The 18887-nt window shown below is 40.3% G+C and overlaps 2 protein-coding genes across 2 annotated transcripts; one reads left to right on the forward strand and one right to left on the reverse strand.

Annotated features, from left to right (window-relative positions):
• The first annotated feature begins 1315 nt into the window (after positions 1-1315).
• Positions 1316-7409, forward strand: clec11a (C-type lectin domain containing 11A). Its single transcript, XM_050057914.1, has 5 exons — positions 1316-1667; positions 4185-4299; positions 4519-4626; positions 5563-5646; positions 5902-7409. Exons 1-5 carry the CDS (start codon positions 1575-1577, stop codon positions 6312-6314), a joined length of 813 nt encoding a protein of 270 aa, XP_049913871.1. The 5' UTR covers positions 1316-1574; the 3' UTR covers positions 6315-7409.
• Positions 7410-7691: 282 nt separating this feature from the next.
• On the reverse strand, positions 7692-18353 carry selenol (selenoprotein L). Its single transcript, XM_050057912.1, has 9 exons — positions 18004-18353; positions 15679-15757; positions 15491-15544; positions 14076-14121; positions 13294-13421; positions 12419-12533; positions 11531-11653; positions 10288-10425; positions 7692-9590 (listed from the first exon to the last, which is right to left on the reverse strand). Exons 1-9 carry the CDS (start codon positions 18107-18109, stop codon positions 9423-9425), a joined length of 957 nt encoding a protein of 318 aa, XP_049913869.1. The 5' UTR covers positions 18110-18353; the 3' UTR covers positions 7692-9422.
• Positions 18354-18887: the final 534 nt, after the last annotated feature.

Genomic DNA, 18887 nt, shown 5'->3' on the forward strand with positions numbered 1-18887 from the left:
TCTTGTTTCATTTGCCATCAATGCCTGATGCCTCTAGTCTTTTTTGTTCTACATGTAAAGGTATATAGCTTTTTAGGTCAACCATGGTATCAGATCGGTATTGGGTATCGGCTGATACTCAAAGCCACAGCATTGTGATCGGTATCGAAACTGAAAAAGCTGGATAGGTGCATCTCTAGAATTGTGAATGGGTATAGAATAAAGAAAGTCTTCCTGATTGAAGTTACGCTGAGCTTCATTAGTAATGTTAGTAACGTTAGGAGGTCTGGAGGATAAGGTAATTTGTAACAATGATTATGTCCACAGCTGCGGGGAAATTGATCATGTTTTTCTGACGATACCCGTCACCTGAAGGTTTATCCAACCCTTCTATGTAGTCTTCCTCTATATCCACTTCATTCAATATATGGATTTATCACTTTCTGCCCTACATATGAATTTTGTGTGTTACAATAGTTACGTGATTGCAAGCAAGCTATTGCTAAACATTATTGTTATGAGCACTGAATTTATTCAGGTTATAGATGTGGATTTTTGTGGATAATTAAGTATTAAATGTTGTATTTATTGCATTTTAAATGTGTTTTGATTCGCTGCTACCTTGGCCAGGTCTCTCTTGTAAAAGAGATTTTCAATCTCAATGGGACTTCCTGGTTAAATAAAGTTTACATAAAAATAAAAATAAGTAAATAAATAAATATTTCACTGACAGTTTTTTTTACACTACTGGTTTCCCAAATATGTGTGAACACTGTATCCCCAGATTTTGATTTTGATTTTTGTAATTTTTTTCAGACAAACCAAAGAATCAAAATGCTGTCCAAGGAAACCACATATTTCCAAATTTGGTGAACTGAAGGATGAAGTGTTCCTTTATGGGTTGACAAAAGTCTCATATGTATTTAGCAAATTATTAAAAAAAAAATTAGCTAAAAGAAAAAAGGTCCTAAAGCTGAGGACAGAGCTGTTTGTCTTAGCATGTGAAATTTTGGAGACATATGGTTTTCTTTGGACGCTGATGAAACCAACCTTTATGGGATGAGATAATCCCATTTAGTCTTAGTCCCATTTAAAAGCTTTAGACGAGACTGTTTTTCTTAGCTCTTGAAAGGTTGACATTTTGGAGTTACATGGTTTTCTTTGGAGAGGGAAATTCTTCCCAGACTAAAATAAAACCCTAAAAACATGAATTATCTGTGATGTTATCCCTCAGTGTAAAACTGCAGAGTTCACACAAAGAGTGGAAATGGGAGGTGGGAGTAAAAACAAAGAGGTTTCCTGTTGTTTGGCACGAGAGGAGAGACATCCTGAGCAGGGCACAGAGAGGAAAGACAGCAGGCAGACGACTCGGATGTGGTTCCCATTTATCTTTTAAGTACCTGGGATTTTCAGCTTCTGTGTGTTTTCTCTCATTCACACTTCTAATGGGAGATTCCTGCTGCTGCTGGATCACATCACATCTGAGGGAAGCACCAGGGTCAGGAGGGAAAGAGGAGTGAAAGAGAGACAGAGGGAGAGAGAGTCAGAGGGAGTTTTGCTGCTGAAGTGAGAGCAGAGTTAGTAGGAAGCAGAAAATGGGACCGGTCGCCACCTCGCTCGCTCTCCTGTGTTTATATTCTCTGGGAGTGTGTGTTCCTTCAGGGACAGCCAACGCTTCGCCGACACAGGTCAGGACTGTTTGTGTGTACTGTCTGTGTGTGCTTAGACTCTAAACTGCATTTTTATTGGAGATGTGGCTGTTACTGTTGCATGCCTGTTTCTTTGGGTAAAACACTGAATCCATTCACAATGTTCTGAGTGTATGCAGTGCACTGTACATGTGTGTGGGAGGGAGTCAGGTCTAGCTAAACCAAGCAGAAGATAACAAACATTGAGATAAAGTTTGACAAATATAATGCTGAGACAGCTGAGGTGCAAACAAACCAGACATGGTGAGGATAATAATGGTATTAAAGATGGGTATTTATGATAATACACCCAGAGGAACAGGTCCATCCGGCAAGTTTTTCCTCTACTTAGACTAAAACACCCAATTCTCTCTGCCAGTCCCTAAGCCTCTAAGGGAACATGGTGATACTGATTAGTAATAGTAGGCATACATGGTGGCTAGACAGATTTTTTGACAATACTAACAGTGGTGCACCCAGACATTTTTCATTGGGGTGGCTAGAAGGGGCTACTGAAAATCTCAGGGTGCCACACCAACACCAAAAGTCACGACTGAATTTCAGGAATTCAAATGCTATTGAGTATATAGGCTAGTTGAATACTAAGAAATTGAAAATATGTACGATATACTTTGGTTTCCTGTTTTATACTTAATATTATAAAATATATGTTGTAGATAGACTAACACCGGTACAGTTAACATTTTGAATTCCACAACAATCCAGTTTCAATGTGTTACGTATCTGTTTATACTGCATTCACGTTTGGTGAGTCAATTGTTTCTCAAATAGGCAGGTCGTTCTTTTCCTCAAAAAGACAAATATACAGCTTTAATTTGAAGAAGTGTATTGATTGTAAGAAGCAAAACCATTACAAGGAAGCCTTCTCAAATTTAGGGGAAACTCTTGGGTACCCACAGCACCCATTTTCATTCATTTTCATTCAGAGAGTTCAGTTTGAAAATGGCCATGCCAGTTGTTCCCTCGCCAAAATTTAGCCTAATTTCGGAGCGTTATTAAGCCCCCTTCCAGACATGCTATGTCTTAGATTCTCTGCCCGAGCCCGAACCTGTCCTGGACCTGGGTCCACGGGCCCCCCTTGATGGTGCCACTGGCCGCGCACATGTTGTTGACAGTGACAACATGTGTGTCAGCTTCGTCAAGTGTACCAAGTGCAGCACGATGCTGGTATATGACAGCAAAAAGACGGGAACCTCGACACTTGAGAGGCACATGGCGAAGGCTTGCCATGGAAAGAAAGACGTGAGTCAGCCTTCAGTGTCCACGTTCATATCCTTAAAAAAAAATGTCGGGTTTAAACTGGGCTCGGGCTCGTAATAACAGTTAAAGGGACGGGCTCGGACAGAACATGCATGGGCTCGGGTGGGGTCGGGGTGGAATTTTTGGGCCCGATCTAAGCTCTAGTACCAATGGATGCCTTACGTAGTCTAGTTTCATAAGATTCAACTACCTTCACACTAGGGCTGCAACTAACGATTATTTTCATTGTCGACTAATCTGTCGATTTTTCTTTGATTAGTCGACAAATCATTTTATCGAAAAATGTGTTAAAATGTTGAAAAATGTTGGCCTGTCTCTCCCAAACCCCAAAATTATGTCATCTAATGTCTTGTTTCGTACTCACGCCAAAGGGTTTTAGTTCACCGTCATGAGAGAGTGTGTAAAGCTGCCAATATTTGAACGTAAGAAGCTGCAATAAGAATATTTTGGGGTACTTTTATAGTACTTTTCTATGAAAAATAACTCAAACCGATTAGTCGACTACTAAAATAGTCACTGATTATTTTAACAGTCGATTAGTCATCGATTAGTCGACTAATCGTTGCAGCACTACTTCACACTAGCTTAAACAATAAGCAAGCCACAGCTACTTAAAGACAGTAATGTTGTTAGCAGGGGGGGGCACAGCCTCCCCAGCCCTCTTTGGGAGCCCCACTGGATAGTAAAGGTAAATACAAGATTGCAAACATCCTAAAGACAATAAAGATAAAGACAGAGTAAGCTAAACATATGTTTCATTGTTCTATTCCAGGAGATGACATTTACGTCAGATAAGGTACAAACAAATCTATACAAAATAGACGTAACAATTATTTCATTACCCAGACAGTGTGCTGCTGCTTCAAGGATCCTGCAGCAGTGTGCAGTACGAGAACATTTTGTTACCCATGCAGCCTCTTAATCTAAAGGGAGTAAATAAATTGAGCTCCCTCATGTTTCATAATTTTTCTAAAACTTAAATTTGGGGCTAACTGTCCTTATCTGTTTTCTTCTTGTGAGACAATGTTGACACCGAGGCAGGTCTAGATATGCACAGAGAGGTAATTTGCATTTTGGATACAGCCTTGAGTAACTTGTTTGAGCATCTGTCGCCCCGTTTGTGATTGGTTGCTGGGAAGCTGGGTTTCATTTTAATCAAACAGAACTTAGATGTGGTGAAAACATTGTGCTTTATGCGTGCGTGTGTGTGTGTGTGTGTGTGTGTGTGTGTCTCAGGCATCCCCGCCAGAGGTGAAAAAGACGAGAGGGGACGTTCCTGATATTCTTCCAGAGCCTGAGCCAGAGCCAACCAGCCCAGTGTCAGACTTTGAGAACTCATACAACTATGTCTGTGAGTCTCCACATTCAGATCCAGTTTAGATTTAAAGCTTCCTTCAGTATATACAAACACTATGACATTAATGTGGAAAATAACTGCATCATATATTAGTCTGAATAATAACTATGAGCCTTATTGCTGTACTTCAAAGTTGCACAATAATATTTAAAGTCCCTTTTTCCCTCCATTGTACCCCTGCTGTACTCTATTCCATTTTATTCTGTCCCTCAGTGTCCAGATTAGCAGGTATGGACCAGGCCATCCACAAGCTGAATGTTGGTCACTACACACTGGATGTTAAAGTCAGCCAGTTGATGGATCGTCTGATCAGGATGGATGGTAAATCTTCCACATTTGTTTCACTGTGGCTTTTTTCCCTTTCCACTCCTCTGATCTTTATTTCCAACACTTCCATGAAGTCAGTCAGTTTCATTGCACAATGGATAAATAAAGGATACATGTGGCGCCACCCTCTGCCAAAAAAGTGGAAAAATCAGCTGTGGGATTCTAAATTCAATTTAGTATCTAAATTTAGTCAAAATTGCACAGGGCGAATGAAGCAAGGCGAATGAAAATAAAAGTGAATGGGATGAACTATATTTGGTGTCCTCCATAGACCATTGCTACAATTCAATCCCTCATAATAAGATCCATTCATTTATTCATTTTCCATAACTATTTATCCTGTTAGGGGTCATACTGGGGTGATACATAGAGACAACAACATTCACACCTACGGGCAATTTAGAGTCACCAATTAACCTGCATGTCTTTGGACTGTGGGAGGAAGCCGGAGTACACGGAGAAAACCCACACTGTCACGGGGAGAACATGCAAACTCCGCACAGAAGGGCTCCCCCACCCTGGGGTTTGAACCCGGGATCCTCTTGCTGAGATTCATAAACAATATGGTTCTTTGTAGGAGATCTACATATATGGCATTCAAAATATATCAGTGATTCAGAATCGGATTTAGATTGTCTGCACATTGTCTGCACATGGCTCTCAACAGGGACTCACATGCACCAACAAGCACGCACAATTGGACCGTCTACCACAACAAACCACAGGGAAGCTGGGATTACAGCAAACACAGAGGGAGCGTGACTTCATTCTCTGCTCAGGACGCCACTGCTCTTATATATCTTTACATAGCAACTTGTGTTTTGCTGCTATATTAATCCTCTAAATGTCGCATACTGAACCTTTAACTGTGACAATGCCTTGTTCAGAATTTCATGTCTCTTTTCTTGCTCCCCATCACTAACATTGCAGCTAAAGTTGGGGAGCTGGAGGACAACATTCGGGAGGTCTACCAGCACAGCAAGGACAACCGCAAGGAGATAGGAAGACTCGAAGGTATCTGTTAACTTTCATACAAATATGACTCAAAATTATGCTAATTTAGCTCTGTGTCTGCTGTGTAAAATAGGCAACAGTCTGCATATGTTCACCATAAACTTTATAAGGTGATATTGTCATGGTGTGTTTAGTTTGTTGTGCTGCCCCCAAGTGGCCAAAAAATGTTAATGCAGGTTTTAAGACCAGGTTAAGTAAAAATGTTCTAATCTAAAGATGTTATAAAGCATTTGTCTTGCTTTTCTTGTTTTGTAGCTTGCCAGAAGGGACACCGGATGGGATACAAATGTTATCTTGTGTACAATAGCCATGAGGACTACGCTGGAGCATCCAGGAAGTGCATGGAACGTGGTGGCCGCATGGCAATGCCCCGCGACCGCAGGGAGCAGGAGGCCCTCGCCGACTATGTCAAGTCGTTCTTCCACCCGGGGAACTGGCCCGTCTGGCTGGGCATCAACGACCTGCGATCCGAGGGCATGTACCTCTTTGACGACGGGACGCGGGTCTCGTACTTTCAGTGGCGCAAACACTTCCTGTCCAGCCAGCCGGACGGAGGTAAACGGGAGAACTGCGTGGCGATGTCGTCAGACGATGGCGACTGGTGGGACCACTACTGCGATCGGACCATGAACTATCTGTGCGAGTTTGATGACAGAGTGGCACTTTAAAAGGAACTCTTTTCTAGATTTACTCTCTCACAAAATTGACATCCAGATCATTAGAAATAAAAGTCCATTATATCTTCAAATAACTTATTGCCCCTTTAAATGACACTTTAAACGTAACTGAAGAATTTATTAAGACTGAAGTCTTAAATTCTCCATATAAAACCTGATGTGATAAATGTCAAGTATAATTTCATTTCTGTATGTAGCATTGTTTAAGCAGTGTCAGTATGATGTTTTAGATTTTCAAGGTGGAACATACATCTCCAGTGCGCACAAACTCATGTATTGCTATTCAGGTTACTGAATACAACTACATCAACTTATGTTAGTACCATAAATATTATGTTATTCGTGCAGCTGCAGTGATACGAATGTAAACCAGTCAGGGCTCTGCTGTGATTTCACGCCTGGAATTCTAAATATTTGTCCCAAGTTTCCAAAAAAGGGAAAACATGCAAAGCTGGAGGCCCTTTCTTGAGAATCAGCACATACTGAACCTCTTGAAGATATAAATCAACATGTGTTTGGGCTTCACGGGAATTAGGCAATGTTTCTCTGTTACTCCTGAGCTCTGAAGATATTTTAACAAAGTCTGGTACCGGCTGGGACTGCCCTGCTAAACTGCTGATTCTTCAACATCTCCGACCAAAACATTTTTAGAGCTGTAGTCGCACTCCTGAATCTCCTTTCACACACCTAAATGACACGATTACTGTATGTAAATGTATTCTGTCCTACAGTATGTAAAACATGAAAGTTGTACATAAAAGGCTGAATGTAAATGTTTTTCATAAATCTTTACTAAATGTTGACGGGATTTTCAGCATCATTTTCTGATCAGTCAAAGAAAGATTTGCCTCTGACTGGTTATTGTTTGAAACCTTTCGATACAATGCTGATACCAAACTTATTTCTGACACCTTACTTTGACTAATATGGACATATTTTTCTACAGAAAATTTTCTGATTAAACAAAAGACGCCAAAGTCCTAAAATGTCTGAATATGATGAAACAGCACACAACCCAGAAGGCTAATTTTTATTTTTCTAAGATGGCGAAGGCATGACCCGCCCTACTTCGCAGGTTGGGTTGGTTAACACACAAGGAGTGAAATTGGTTAGGGTAATGAAACAGACTGTCAAGGGAGGCCAATCAAGGGCAGATTAAGGCAAAGTAGGGCGGGTCATGCCTTTACTGTCCTAGGAAAAAAAAAAACATTTGCGGCCAGGAAGAGACATAGGTTAAGAAAAAAAAAAAAAAAAAGTACAAAACTTTTTCCAGGTTGAAAACATCAACAACAAAAAAAGGTCAATGTACTTCCAGGTCATTTTGGCACCATGGAAACAACCAAAACAACGGAGCACACACACCCTGGGAGAGGTTTACAGAATTTTATTTTGAGATTAGCCTCAATCAAGACTTAAATCAGTGCTATGCAAGTAGGCACAATTTTTTACACAAGTGAGAGACATCTGAAGAGAATAGTTGGTGCAAGGGGACACTCGTCACAAAGTATACTCTGACCTGGCAGCAATGAAACCATGCCCAATTCTGCATGACAAAAACCTCAGCATGCTTACACTGGTCCACTGACATGTACAGTCGCTTAGAAAATAGCATTATGGGGCACTGAATTTAAATTTAATGTTTATCAGAGCACAAATGAGACAAGAATTAGCTAGAGAGCAGGCAGCAGCTTCGCAGATGGATTTTCAGTCAGTGACTGTGGCAGCTTGTATTCAGCCATCACAAACCCCAGCGCCAGGTGTGTGCTCCTGGACCAGATCTAATTCCCACTGCATCCGCAAACTTTCTGTTGCTGCCGTTACACAGGCTCGACCCAGTGAGTGAGGCGGAGGGACCGCTGGGTGCATTTTCACAAAAGATATTGCTCACTAATGTGAAATACTGCCAAGTACAGAGAGTGGGAGTACTGTCCGTTGCTAAGTGCAACCAAGGTCAAGTGTCTCAAGCAGATGGCAGCTGCAACTAATGATGTGGCCTCGTATACTCCCACAATGATTTAATTCATGCACACAAACTAATCAAAACTAGGGAATGATTGAATTAAATTGAGGCCACAAACTGTATCTCAGGCATACAAATAAGTAAATTGTGGCCTTGATATTTCCCAGGCTCTGTATAACGGTACTAAACCTTTGTCTAAATAAAATTAAACTGGCTACATTTTGATTTAAATGAGGAACAATCTGATGAAACAGCAAGAGAACAAGATAACACATCTGACCAGATATTCAATTTCATTTTTGCGGTACTTGATATTGAACGATACTCTATGCTACAGCAAATGTTAGTCGGCAACAAAAGGCACTGACGTTTAATATCGAGTCGTATTCATCAGAAATCCTGAGCTGGTATCCTGAGTGATTCTAACATCAAACTGCTCACAATTCATGACAAATTGCTTATTTTATTCATAGATATGAACAGATCAGATTGGTAGAACAGCAAATATATCCGTTTTTCTCCTCTACAATCTCAAAGTGCAGTTTTATCTAAATCTGTATCTGTATTGAAAAATGATTAGAAACCAAGGATGCAGCTGCAGCTTTCATCTGCACCCTGAGCAGCCACATGGAGGAAAATGAGTCTCCTGCAGAAGGCAGCGCAGTGGTAACATCAGAACATGATTTCTGGGTAACAGAGCAATTTGTCACTTCCAAAATTAAAAATGAAACCCATCTCTGCCAATTAAAACCGCCAGAATCCACAGCTATTAAGCAGCTGTGGGTTTTGGCGGTTTTAAAAGGAAAGCCTGAAGAAATGCCACACTGTCTAACAGCACTGATTACAGTAAAATTTACTAAAATCTGTTTTTTTAAGTTAACAGTATTTATATTACATAAAATTAACTGTATATTGAATTACACTGTAATCCAGCAGAACCACTTGTTTAAAAACGCTCCCATCACAACACTGACACAGCAAAGGAGATCAGTTGTCTTTGCTTCATAGTTCTGCATCGGTCACATTCCTTCATGGTGACATGAGTGTGAGACATGACGTCATAAACGTGAGTCAAAGAGCTGCTCTCCATCTGTGGTGTCAGTGATGTGGTACAACCCCAGGATCAGTGTCTCCAGTGCTCACAGCTTGGGTTCCACATGACAGTGTTTCTCTGTGGACTTGGAAGAGCAGCCGGAGGAGTCCACAGCCTGCAGGATGGCCTTTACCGTCGGCCTGTCCATCGGGATTTTAGATGGGTGACATAAAAGGACCTTCCCTGCTTCATCCAGCAAAAAGTCACCTCCCATCTGAAAAACGTTAAAGATGCATTAGCGAGCGAGTGTAACGTTACAACCAAGACAGTCAAACGCAACCCCGGATTTTTAAAACTCAGCCGGAGTCAGTGATGACTGATGAGTTTTAGAATAAGGTTACAGTGCTAACGTTAGATAGTAGCGTTAATGTTACTAGTAAGTGGAAACACACAAGGAAGATAACGTTTATGTTTCAGAGGGAGATGTTACGTGAGCGGTAAAGTCAGTCGGAGGCCTCCACGTGGGGAAGACAGACAGGACGCTCGGCCAATCATTGCATTCGGTCTGAATGAGTTTTCATCTCTGGTGGAATTCACTTACATTTTAGTGTGCCATCAGCTTATTAATAGCACACACCTTATTTTGAACCGTTCAGAGCATTTTGACCTAAAATAAACTGGTTCGGAAATAGAAAAGTTGGTTCTCAGCTGAAACAAGCAGGTTTTCCATGACCTGAAGAGCAAACTGTGATGACATGAGTGAGTGGATCGTATTCTGAAGGTTGGAGAAGATGGAGATGGGGGTAACAAGGAGTTAATCAGGAGAGCACAGCTTATTTTTTGACCCAGAGTCCCCATGGCATAGATCGGGCCTGGAATATTGGCCCATATTTCCATGGTTTACATCACTGATTCAGGCCCTTACATCAGCACCTCAATGTCAAACTATTTCCTGTGTGGTCCAAGTGTACCTGGTAGATATCTTCAAGCAGGCGAGTGGGAACGTCAGGGAAGTCTCTGTCAACAGCTCCGTACTCTGAGTACTGCAGCAGACAGCCGAACTTCATCACCTTGACGTAAGACGAGCCGAGGCCAAAGCTCCTGTATACCTGCAGCAGAGACGACGTCTACTGTGTTTGAAAATGCACTACTGTCTGCAGAAATACATTTTGGCACTTTTATACAATCAAAGGCACGAGGTAAGGAAGACATCAATGACCTAATCAGGGTCTTCACACATGCACACTCCATGATTGAGGACTGCTTCTGTGGCATGTGGAAAATCTGCTGTCTTCATATTTGGTTGATTGCCCTCGTTTCCATCTCACATCTGCTAACATCTGGTGGTTGACTTTTCAGAATGAATGTGTGAGAGGCTTCAGCTTACTGGACTTTCACGACACATCATCAAACAGCTGCTAAATCCTCTGGTTCCCTTAGCTTGTACGTGCTGAGTCACAGCCATGTCTAGTTTCAGGCACCTGCCCACAGCCACTGAATATACGTACACTGAGAATATAATATAATACAGACACAGATTTAACCTGCTGTAGTCTGATTCTTTTTATTCCAAATTTGCAGACCAAGACAAAGCCTGGTTTTCTTTTAGGATTCCCTTAAAGGAACAGTGTGTTAGATTTAGGGTGATTTAGTGCCATCTAGTGGTGAAGACTGCAGACTGCAACCAGCTGAAACTTCTCCTGGTTGGAATTCCTTCAGTGTTCTTTGTTCAGGAGGTTTTTACTGGGAGCCTTATTATCTGCAGAGGTCTCTTACTTTCCAAAACCTGGTGATTGAAACTAGTAGAAACACTGGATAAAGCGAATTTCATTTTATATATCAGTTTTTTCCGATGCAGCTCGTTGCTAAGGGGCTGCTAACTACGGTGGCCAGTGCAAAATCGTGAATGGCCCTATTTCTAGCCAGTGTTTGGTTTGTCTGTTCTGGGCTACTGTAGAAATCATAGTGGTGCAACATAGCCATCTCCATAAATGAGGACCTGCTTCTTATGTAGATATATACGGCTCATTCTAAGGTACACCTCTTATTTACAGGTGACTTTACACAAAAGAAAACATATTTATTATATTATATTCCATTTCTACCAATGTATCTGCCTCAATCCTACACACTGGACCTTTAATTTCCTTATCATTACAATATCCATATTTACTGGGTTTCAGTTAGTTGCTTGCGGTGAAAACACATCCTGACCTTCCTCTGTGGATCCAGCAGCATGTCAAAGGTACATCCAGTCTGCTCGCGCCACACCTGAGCTCCCTCCACACCGCCGAAAGACACCACCAAGACCCTCACTGACCGAGCCTCGAGGACAGCCTACAGATACAACACCAAGTTATACGAAAAAATAAATAATAAACATGAACAATAGCCCATCCTAAGAATTTGCTTTTGCTCTGAGGATCTGTCATCCTCCCATTCCCACATTTTTGTTCAACTGCGAGTAATTTATTTATAGAAAGTGAATGGGCAGTGGCTGCAAGGCCATGGAAAAAATGTTGGACGCCTTTGTAGCCAGAGCAGAGAAAAAAAGATTTAGGAGTCCTCGTGGTTAAAGGAATAGTTCCACATTTTGGGAAATCGACATAACTCCTCATAAAACCAATCTTAAAAATTAACTACAAACTACAGCTGCTAAATAAATAGTGGAGTAAAGAATATTTGCTTTCAAAATGTAGTGGAGTAGAGTTATAAGAGTGCATAAAATAGAAATACTCAATTAGAGTACAAGGACCTAAAAATAATGCCCAAGTACAGTGCTTGAATGAATAGCTTTAGTTTCCACAACTGCAAGAAATCCAAAGCTTAACAAATCTGCCGTGCCTAGTTACGGTTGCTAAGCTGTGGTTGTACAATCTGAGGAGGTACCCACAAGACAAAAGAGATTAGATAAAAGTCTGGAAAAGTAACAGCCAGTACAGGTTGGGGGGTTATTATGAAATAAAGGGACTGTTCTTGTTAATCAGCACAAAAAGCTGTTTTGCAAGACTGAATGTCACGATGACCCTGTAACAGATTAATATGGGTCAAAGTTGTTTTCCAAAAAATAAATAATTACCATTAGATTGAAGATGAACTCACCTGACTGGCCTCCAGCTCGGCCACGTGGTCTCGTCACGGTAGTCATCCGAAGTGTCTGATGAGGACCAGCAGCAGCTTCTGCCCCTGACCCAGGTACTGACCCAGAGTCACGCTCCTTCAACACACAACATGGAGACAGCTTCAGACACAACAATGACATGGCAAAATTTTAATCAATGAAACACTTAAATGCTGCATGGTGAGAGCTGATCTTTGTACCGATGAGTGGGTATTTTTGTAAATCGGGTTTTCCCCTTTCCACACACACTGTTATAAAATCATCTCTGTCCAAATGAAAATGCATAAACACAACTGAAGCACTGTCAAGAACACTAATCCTAGAGCCACACAAAGAAGAGGGAGAAGAAGAAGAAGAAGAAGATGTTGGCTAATCAGCAGCCTAAAGAAAGCAATGACCTGAAGGCTACCAGGAGCAGTGAACTCTGTTCTGACTCTTCTGTTCCTCTTTATACTGAAGAGTGACTGTACATTTACATGTAAACGTGTTAAAAGTCATCTTAGCAAGGTCAGAACCAGCAATAGTTTGCCACTTAGCAAAATGTCCCCTCATTTGTGACACCTCACAAAAGGAGATGACGGCACACAATAATAATATGTGATCTATACATCACACTGAAAATGGAGTTTCTTGGACAGAGTTTCACAAATGGTTCGTTTATAGCGGCCTAAAACACAGTTTGCTTGTGGACAAACGGACAAAATTTCTTTGTCCGCTTATCATGTGGACATTTTTTTCACACACATTTTTGTTTTCAGAAATATCTGTATGCAGTATGTGTAGGCAGGGCCTTAACTGACAATAAAAGAACACAAACATTTGAGGTCTGGTTATGACCTGCAGTGTGTGAACTCACTTTCCACTCTTTGCATCGGTGAATGAAGTGTCAGGGCTCAGGCTGTCTGCGATCTTTCCTCCTGACAGCTGTCTATCTGTCGTCTGCAGATCTCTGTCCACACTCTCCAGGAAGGAGTCCCACTCAGTCTGAGAGCCAGAGACACACACAAAGGTAAAATTAAATAAATCCCAGGAGTCAAATAGAGTGGTTTACAGACATACTAAAATTCAAAAATAATGTAAAAACAAGAATAAAACATACAATAGTGATATTGTATGCTACTATTTTAAGCTTAGATTTAGTGATATTTCCTGACAGGAGAGTTCATCGGGAGATTTGGAAATCTGACGATAATTTCTGTTTTTACAGTTTCTGCCGACAATAAATGATGTAATTTTGGTCATTTTTAAAGATAACAAGCCTTTCAAACCTGGTTACAGGTTTTTGGGTTAGATGGTATATAAAATAGCTACAAAATCCAACCGCTTAAAGTTGTATGTCCCTCCCATAAACGAGACAAAAAACCCCCCCAAAAAAACAAACACAAGTCCCTCCCTAGTACTTGAAAAAATAAATGAAATGCCTCCCCCATTTTGCACAACCCCTCCCCCCTAATAAGTAACAAACAGTCCCTTATATTAACATCAAACCACTGCATACAGTACTGATGTGGACCTTAATTTTAACTGTGTGCAGTGTACAAAATATTTCTATAAACCTGAATGCTTACTGCTGAATTCGAGTCAAAATATACAGAATTAAAAACTAAATTAAAGGCAAAACCTTTCACACATACAGACCTCCAGCTGCAGAAGTTGCTCCACCTGCTCTCTCACTGATTCATGGCTGGAAAAATACAAAGATACTGTGAGACAGACGCGTCAACACTCAACACTGAGCTTTATTTATTGCATTAATGAGCAATAACACAGTGGAGTTACATGAGTTCAATGTCAGGATAGGAAGTGACCTGGATCTGAGCAAAGCTTTATGGTTTTGAGTAAGACTTAGGGCAGACGTTGGTAACCTCTACTATCAAAAAAGACATTTTTGACCAATATAATAATAATAATAACAAAAAAAAAACTGGAACTGCAAAACATATTTGACCTTTACATGAAAGTAACGCAGCCTATTAGGTCTGAATTAGCCTATCAATATTATTAACAGGTCTAAATGAGCATTCATTAATATGCTTCACCACCAGGTGGCTCCTCTGCAGTGGGCTCTTTATTATTATTATGTACTTTAACTTTGCAGCGTTGACGGTAAAAGCAAACAAACCTGACCACACACACTTTTAAATTCTCTATTTTCCTCCAAGACTTTTCCTTTTTTGGATCTGGAATCCATAGCTAGCTCAGCAGGGAGACTCAAGACTAACTACTGTTCTTGAGGTTCAGCAAAATTTAGAGGAAAGTATGCCAGGCCATAGACGTATACGTTTCAATTAATGAAAAGTTATAACATTTTTCTTAACTGGTGTATAGGCTAAATAACCATTATTTATTTACATATGTTTTTGTCAAAGCCACAGGGAGTCACTGAAGAGGGGCTAAAGAGCTGCATGTGGCTCTGGAGGCTGCCTCCCAGTGCCTCAGGGAGAGTTATCATACCTGTGTTCACATCTTTTTCTGTGTATTTTACTTGATTAAATGTCAAAGGCTCCCTCATTTGTTTTACTGTACAAATCTTATGTAACGCATTCCTGGGAACTTAAACGTACAGTATTCTACATGCTGGAGGCAACGACGACAAGCGCAGGAATGAGTTATAGAAAACCTGTGGAAACCTGTAGTGGCCCCTAAACAGCCCCCCCAACACATACCATCAGAGGGGTGGACTCCAGTCATGAACATGACTTGGCAAAATTAAAAAAGACTTGCACTTTAACACCAATGGCTTCTTGGTGTCTTTGACCTGCCTTGGTCGCTGGCCATTGAGGACATTCTTGCAATGCATTGTGGGATATTTATGCTGGCGTAATGTCATGTGTTTGCTTACAGCAATATTTCAACAAGAAACAGTATGCAATTCACTTCCTGTTGGTTTCATACCAAGGTTTCGGACATGCCAAAAAGATCTCATACTGTTTTAACCTACTAAAACATGTTAGTATGGAACTTTGGACACAGTAAATGACTCTGTCCCACCTCTGCAGACTGTTTTTATTAACTATCATCATCATTTGATATGATTATATACCCATACTTACTGATAAGACTTCTTCCAAATGTCCTCTGCTTCCTTCTTCTTCTTCACTCCGAGGCTGCTCAACAGTATCAACACACACAGTTATTCAGGGCATTTAAATATAGTAACATCTTGACTGAAACAGCAGATTGACTTTTTTAACACTGTAGCCAGTGACATTGCCCGAATGCTTCCGTGACTCTGCCTCACCTCTTGTAGAAGTTTGCTCCGGCTGCGATCAGGCCGAATAAAGTGGTGATCTTATGTGGGACAAAACTCTCCAGGGACTCTGTGTGAGAACAAAGGGCCACAGTTATTGTTCAGGCTGATTTGTGCAGTGTCATAGTGTTGGCAACAAGCATGACAGGGATTACATTACAACACCTTCGCTCCACTGACTCCATCACACAGAACTCACATGAAGCATGTGCTGCAGCCAGCTTATCAAATATTCAAAGGGAGACTTGAGCATTATAATTAATTATATCACAAGTATACACAAATGCAGCCACAGCTTAAAAGTATGTAAATTGATTTATGTCAACTAGATTTGATGTATTGGGGTAAAATCATTAAAGCATATATTAATCTTCTGTGTGTAGATAACACGACCAAACAGTTCACTCAGCAGAGACATTATTTTCTACACTGCTGGTCAAAAGTTTCTAATCCCCATCAAGAGCTTGATTTGGTCGAGTCAGATGCCTTAGAGGCTCACCCTGTATTTCTGAACAGTCTTTTATGCTTTTAGGAGGTCGAAAGTCCCCTTCATAAATAGATGTAATTTTGAATAAAGGGTTTGGTTTGTACATGGAGAACAAAACGCTGTACAATGGTTCAACCAGACGAAGCTACCTCTACATACCTCGACATACATACGTACATACATAAAACTGACTTTAGACAAATCATTTTTCTATTCAAGCATTGCAGGTAAGTATAAAGTAAGTAGTATATATGTGGTCCCGTGCAGAGGTAGGTTTTATGTAGGAATATGGTTATTAGAGTGAGTTAAGTTAAGTTACATTTGGCCAGCAGGTCAGTGCAAGTATAAAGTATAAGGTTCAGTGCTAGGTTTAAAGATTTGTAACATCCCAAAAGTGGACTTTGACACAGAAGAACTGGACTCATTTTGTCATAAAGAAATTAAATGATGGATAAATTTAATCAGATCAGATGTTTGTGGCAATTAAGACTTCAAAAATTCAAATGTAAGACTATTTAATGACTTCTAAGGCCTAATATTTATAAAATTTAATTTAAAACATTTCAAGACTTTTAAGGCCATGTCATAGAAATAGAAAGACATCTCATTTTATTTTAATAGTACCAGCAGAAACCTTGAAAATGTGTGCAGATTTCAGTAGGAACAGGTTATTGTTTCAGGGTCCAGTGCACAATACTACCAATTACAAGCTGTAACTAACAGGCAACATATTGCTTTGGCAAATTATTCTTCAAATTTCACAACAGAAGGTTAATCTGGGGTTAACACTGTTGGAAACTGATCAGGGAATATTAGCTGCATATACTGACAAGCCACAGTTTAAACCTATTCAATCAAACTGCTGAGTACACTGCAGAAGGACCAAAGGAAAAGGGCTTCCCAAAATATTTAGAGCTCAGTTGCACCTTTATTATTCAGTAAGATACGATGAGATGAGATAAGATAAGAATGCCTTTTATTGTCAATGCATCATTAAAAAAACACAACAAAATTAGGAGTGCCACTCCTGTAAGGCGCTGGCCGTCAAAATCCTCCATACATTCAACCATCCACTCCTATATAATAGACAACAAATAGGTGTACAAGGTAAAAAAACTACACATAGTATGTCTGTGAACATTGCATGTATAGTGTAGTAAATTAATTACAAATATTACACATAAAGCGTAGTAATTACACCCTGTTCATCCTATGTATTTGATTTCGTTCAATGTCCTTTTTGCTGTGGGGAAGAAGCTGTGTTTAAGTCTGTTTGTACGGATAACAGATGGATAAAGTAAGATAAGATAATAGCCTACTTTATTCATCCTGATGGAAACTGCTGTGCAGCAGTTGCAGTACAAAGTTGGAAGAGTGGAAAAACAATAGACAAAAAGACAAAAAATAAATATGTTTCTGAGGTAGTTAGTGTGAAGAGTATGTGGTTAATACATAATGTTCATTATTATGTCCATTATATGTCATGTACTGTCACATTATTGCACATTATGACCCGTGGGTCAGGTGTGAATAATGGACTGGACTGTAAAACATACTTAAAGTCTAAGCTCAGTATTATTCCCTGTTACACAGCACTATGGAGACACTGACTGTATGGAAGCAGGCCAAACTATTGAAAATATAAAGAATATATCTGGTCCCGAAGTTGTTAAATTAAGAAACAAAATCTCTGTAAAAACAGCTGTTATTAAAGGATAGAGGAAAACCGCAATTCAGCAGGTGACTCCAGACTTCCTGTCTACCTTTATTATCTAATTTTCAATGAGCTCTGTGACTCCAGGTGTATCCTTCCTGTACATGAGTCCTACCTTGCGCTTCCTGCTTGGCTGTCTGTAGAAGGACTGTGCCCAGGTTGACCAGCAGAGTCAGAGCACCTGTTAGAGTCTCCTCTGATACAGTCACATCTTCAGCCATGGTCACCGGCTCCTCTCCCACCTGTACGGGACCGACACACTGACACTGGGGCGGCAGCCATGTGAGTTAAAGAGCAGGCTGGTCACGTGACAAAATCATGTGGCGCTAAAGCCTTGGTTATTTTTTTTTTCTCCCTAGGATGGTGACGGCATGACCTGCCCCACTCTGCTTTACTCGGCCTCTGATTGGCTGAAATATGTTCCTCCGCGAATCCTAACCAATCCAATTAAAGAAAGTACAAGCAGTAGCCAATCAGAGGGAGCGTAGGGCGGGCCATTCACAAGGTTTGCTCATTCAGCATTTATGCAACACGGTTGTAAGTATTATCATTTGGAAATCATGAAGAAGAAAAAACACAAGTACCACTTAAATTCGCGAACTGAATTTACTTAAATATTTTTAAATGTGAGAAGAATTTGAGTCATATTTACAGATTAAACATTTTAATGCAGTAATGATGTTATAATCCATGACACTGCATATTTTATGAGTAGGGCATCGTGATTCAGAACATTTTCTACAACTTAATTGTCTTCAAGCTGGGACTTAGACATTAAATAGTTATAGTGAAGTCCCCATATATCTTTAATTACTATGTGATAACTACTTTCATCACTTAGGGGTCAATCACAACCACTCAACAAGACTCAGCTAGACAAATTCTGTTTTTTTTGTTAGGTGTAGGAATTAGATGGGCAAAAACACCTTTCTATATCCTCCTTTGACCCTGTGTCCTCATATAAGGACATCACATTCTGGGTTTACTGGACCTTATTCA

The sequence above is a fragment of the Epinephelus moara genome, chromosome 12, assembly GCF_006386435.1.
Source record: "Epinephelus moara isolate mb chromosome 12, YSFRI_EMoa_1.0, whole genome shotgun sequence".
NCBI classification, from domain to species: domain Eukaryota; kingdom Metazoa; phylum Chordata; class Actinopteri; order Perciformes; family Serranidae; genus Epinephelus; species Epinephelus moara.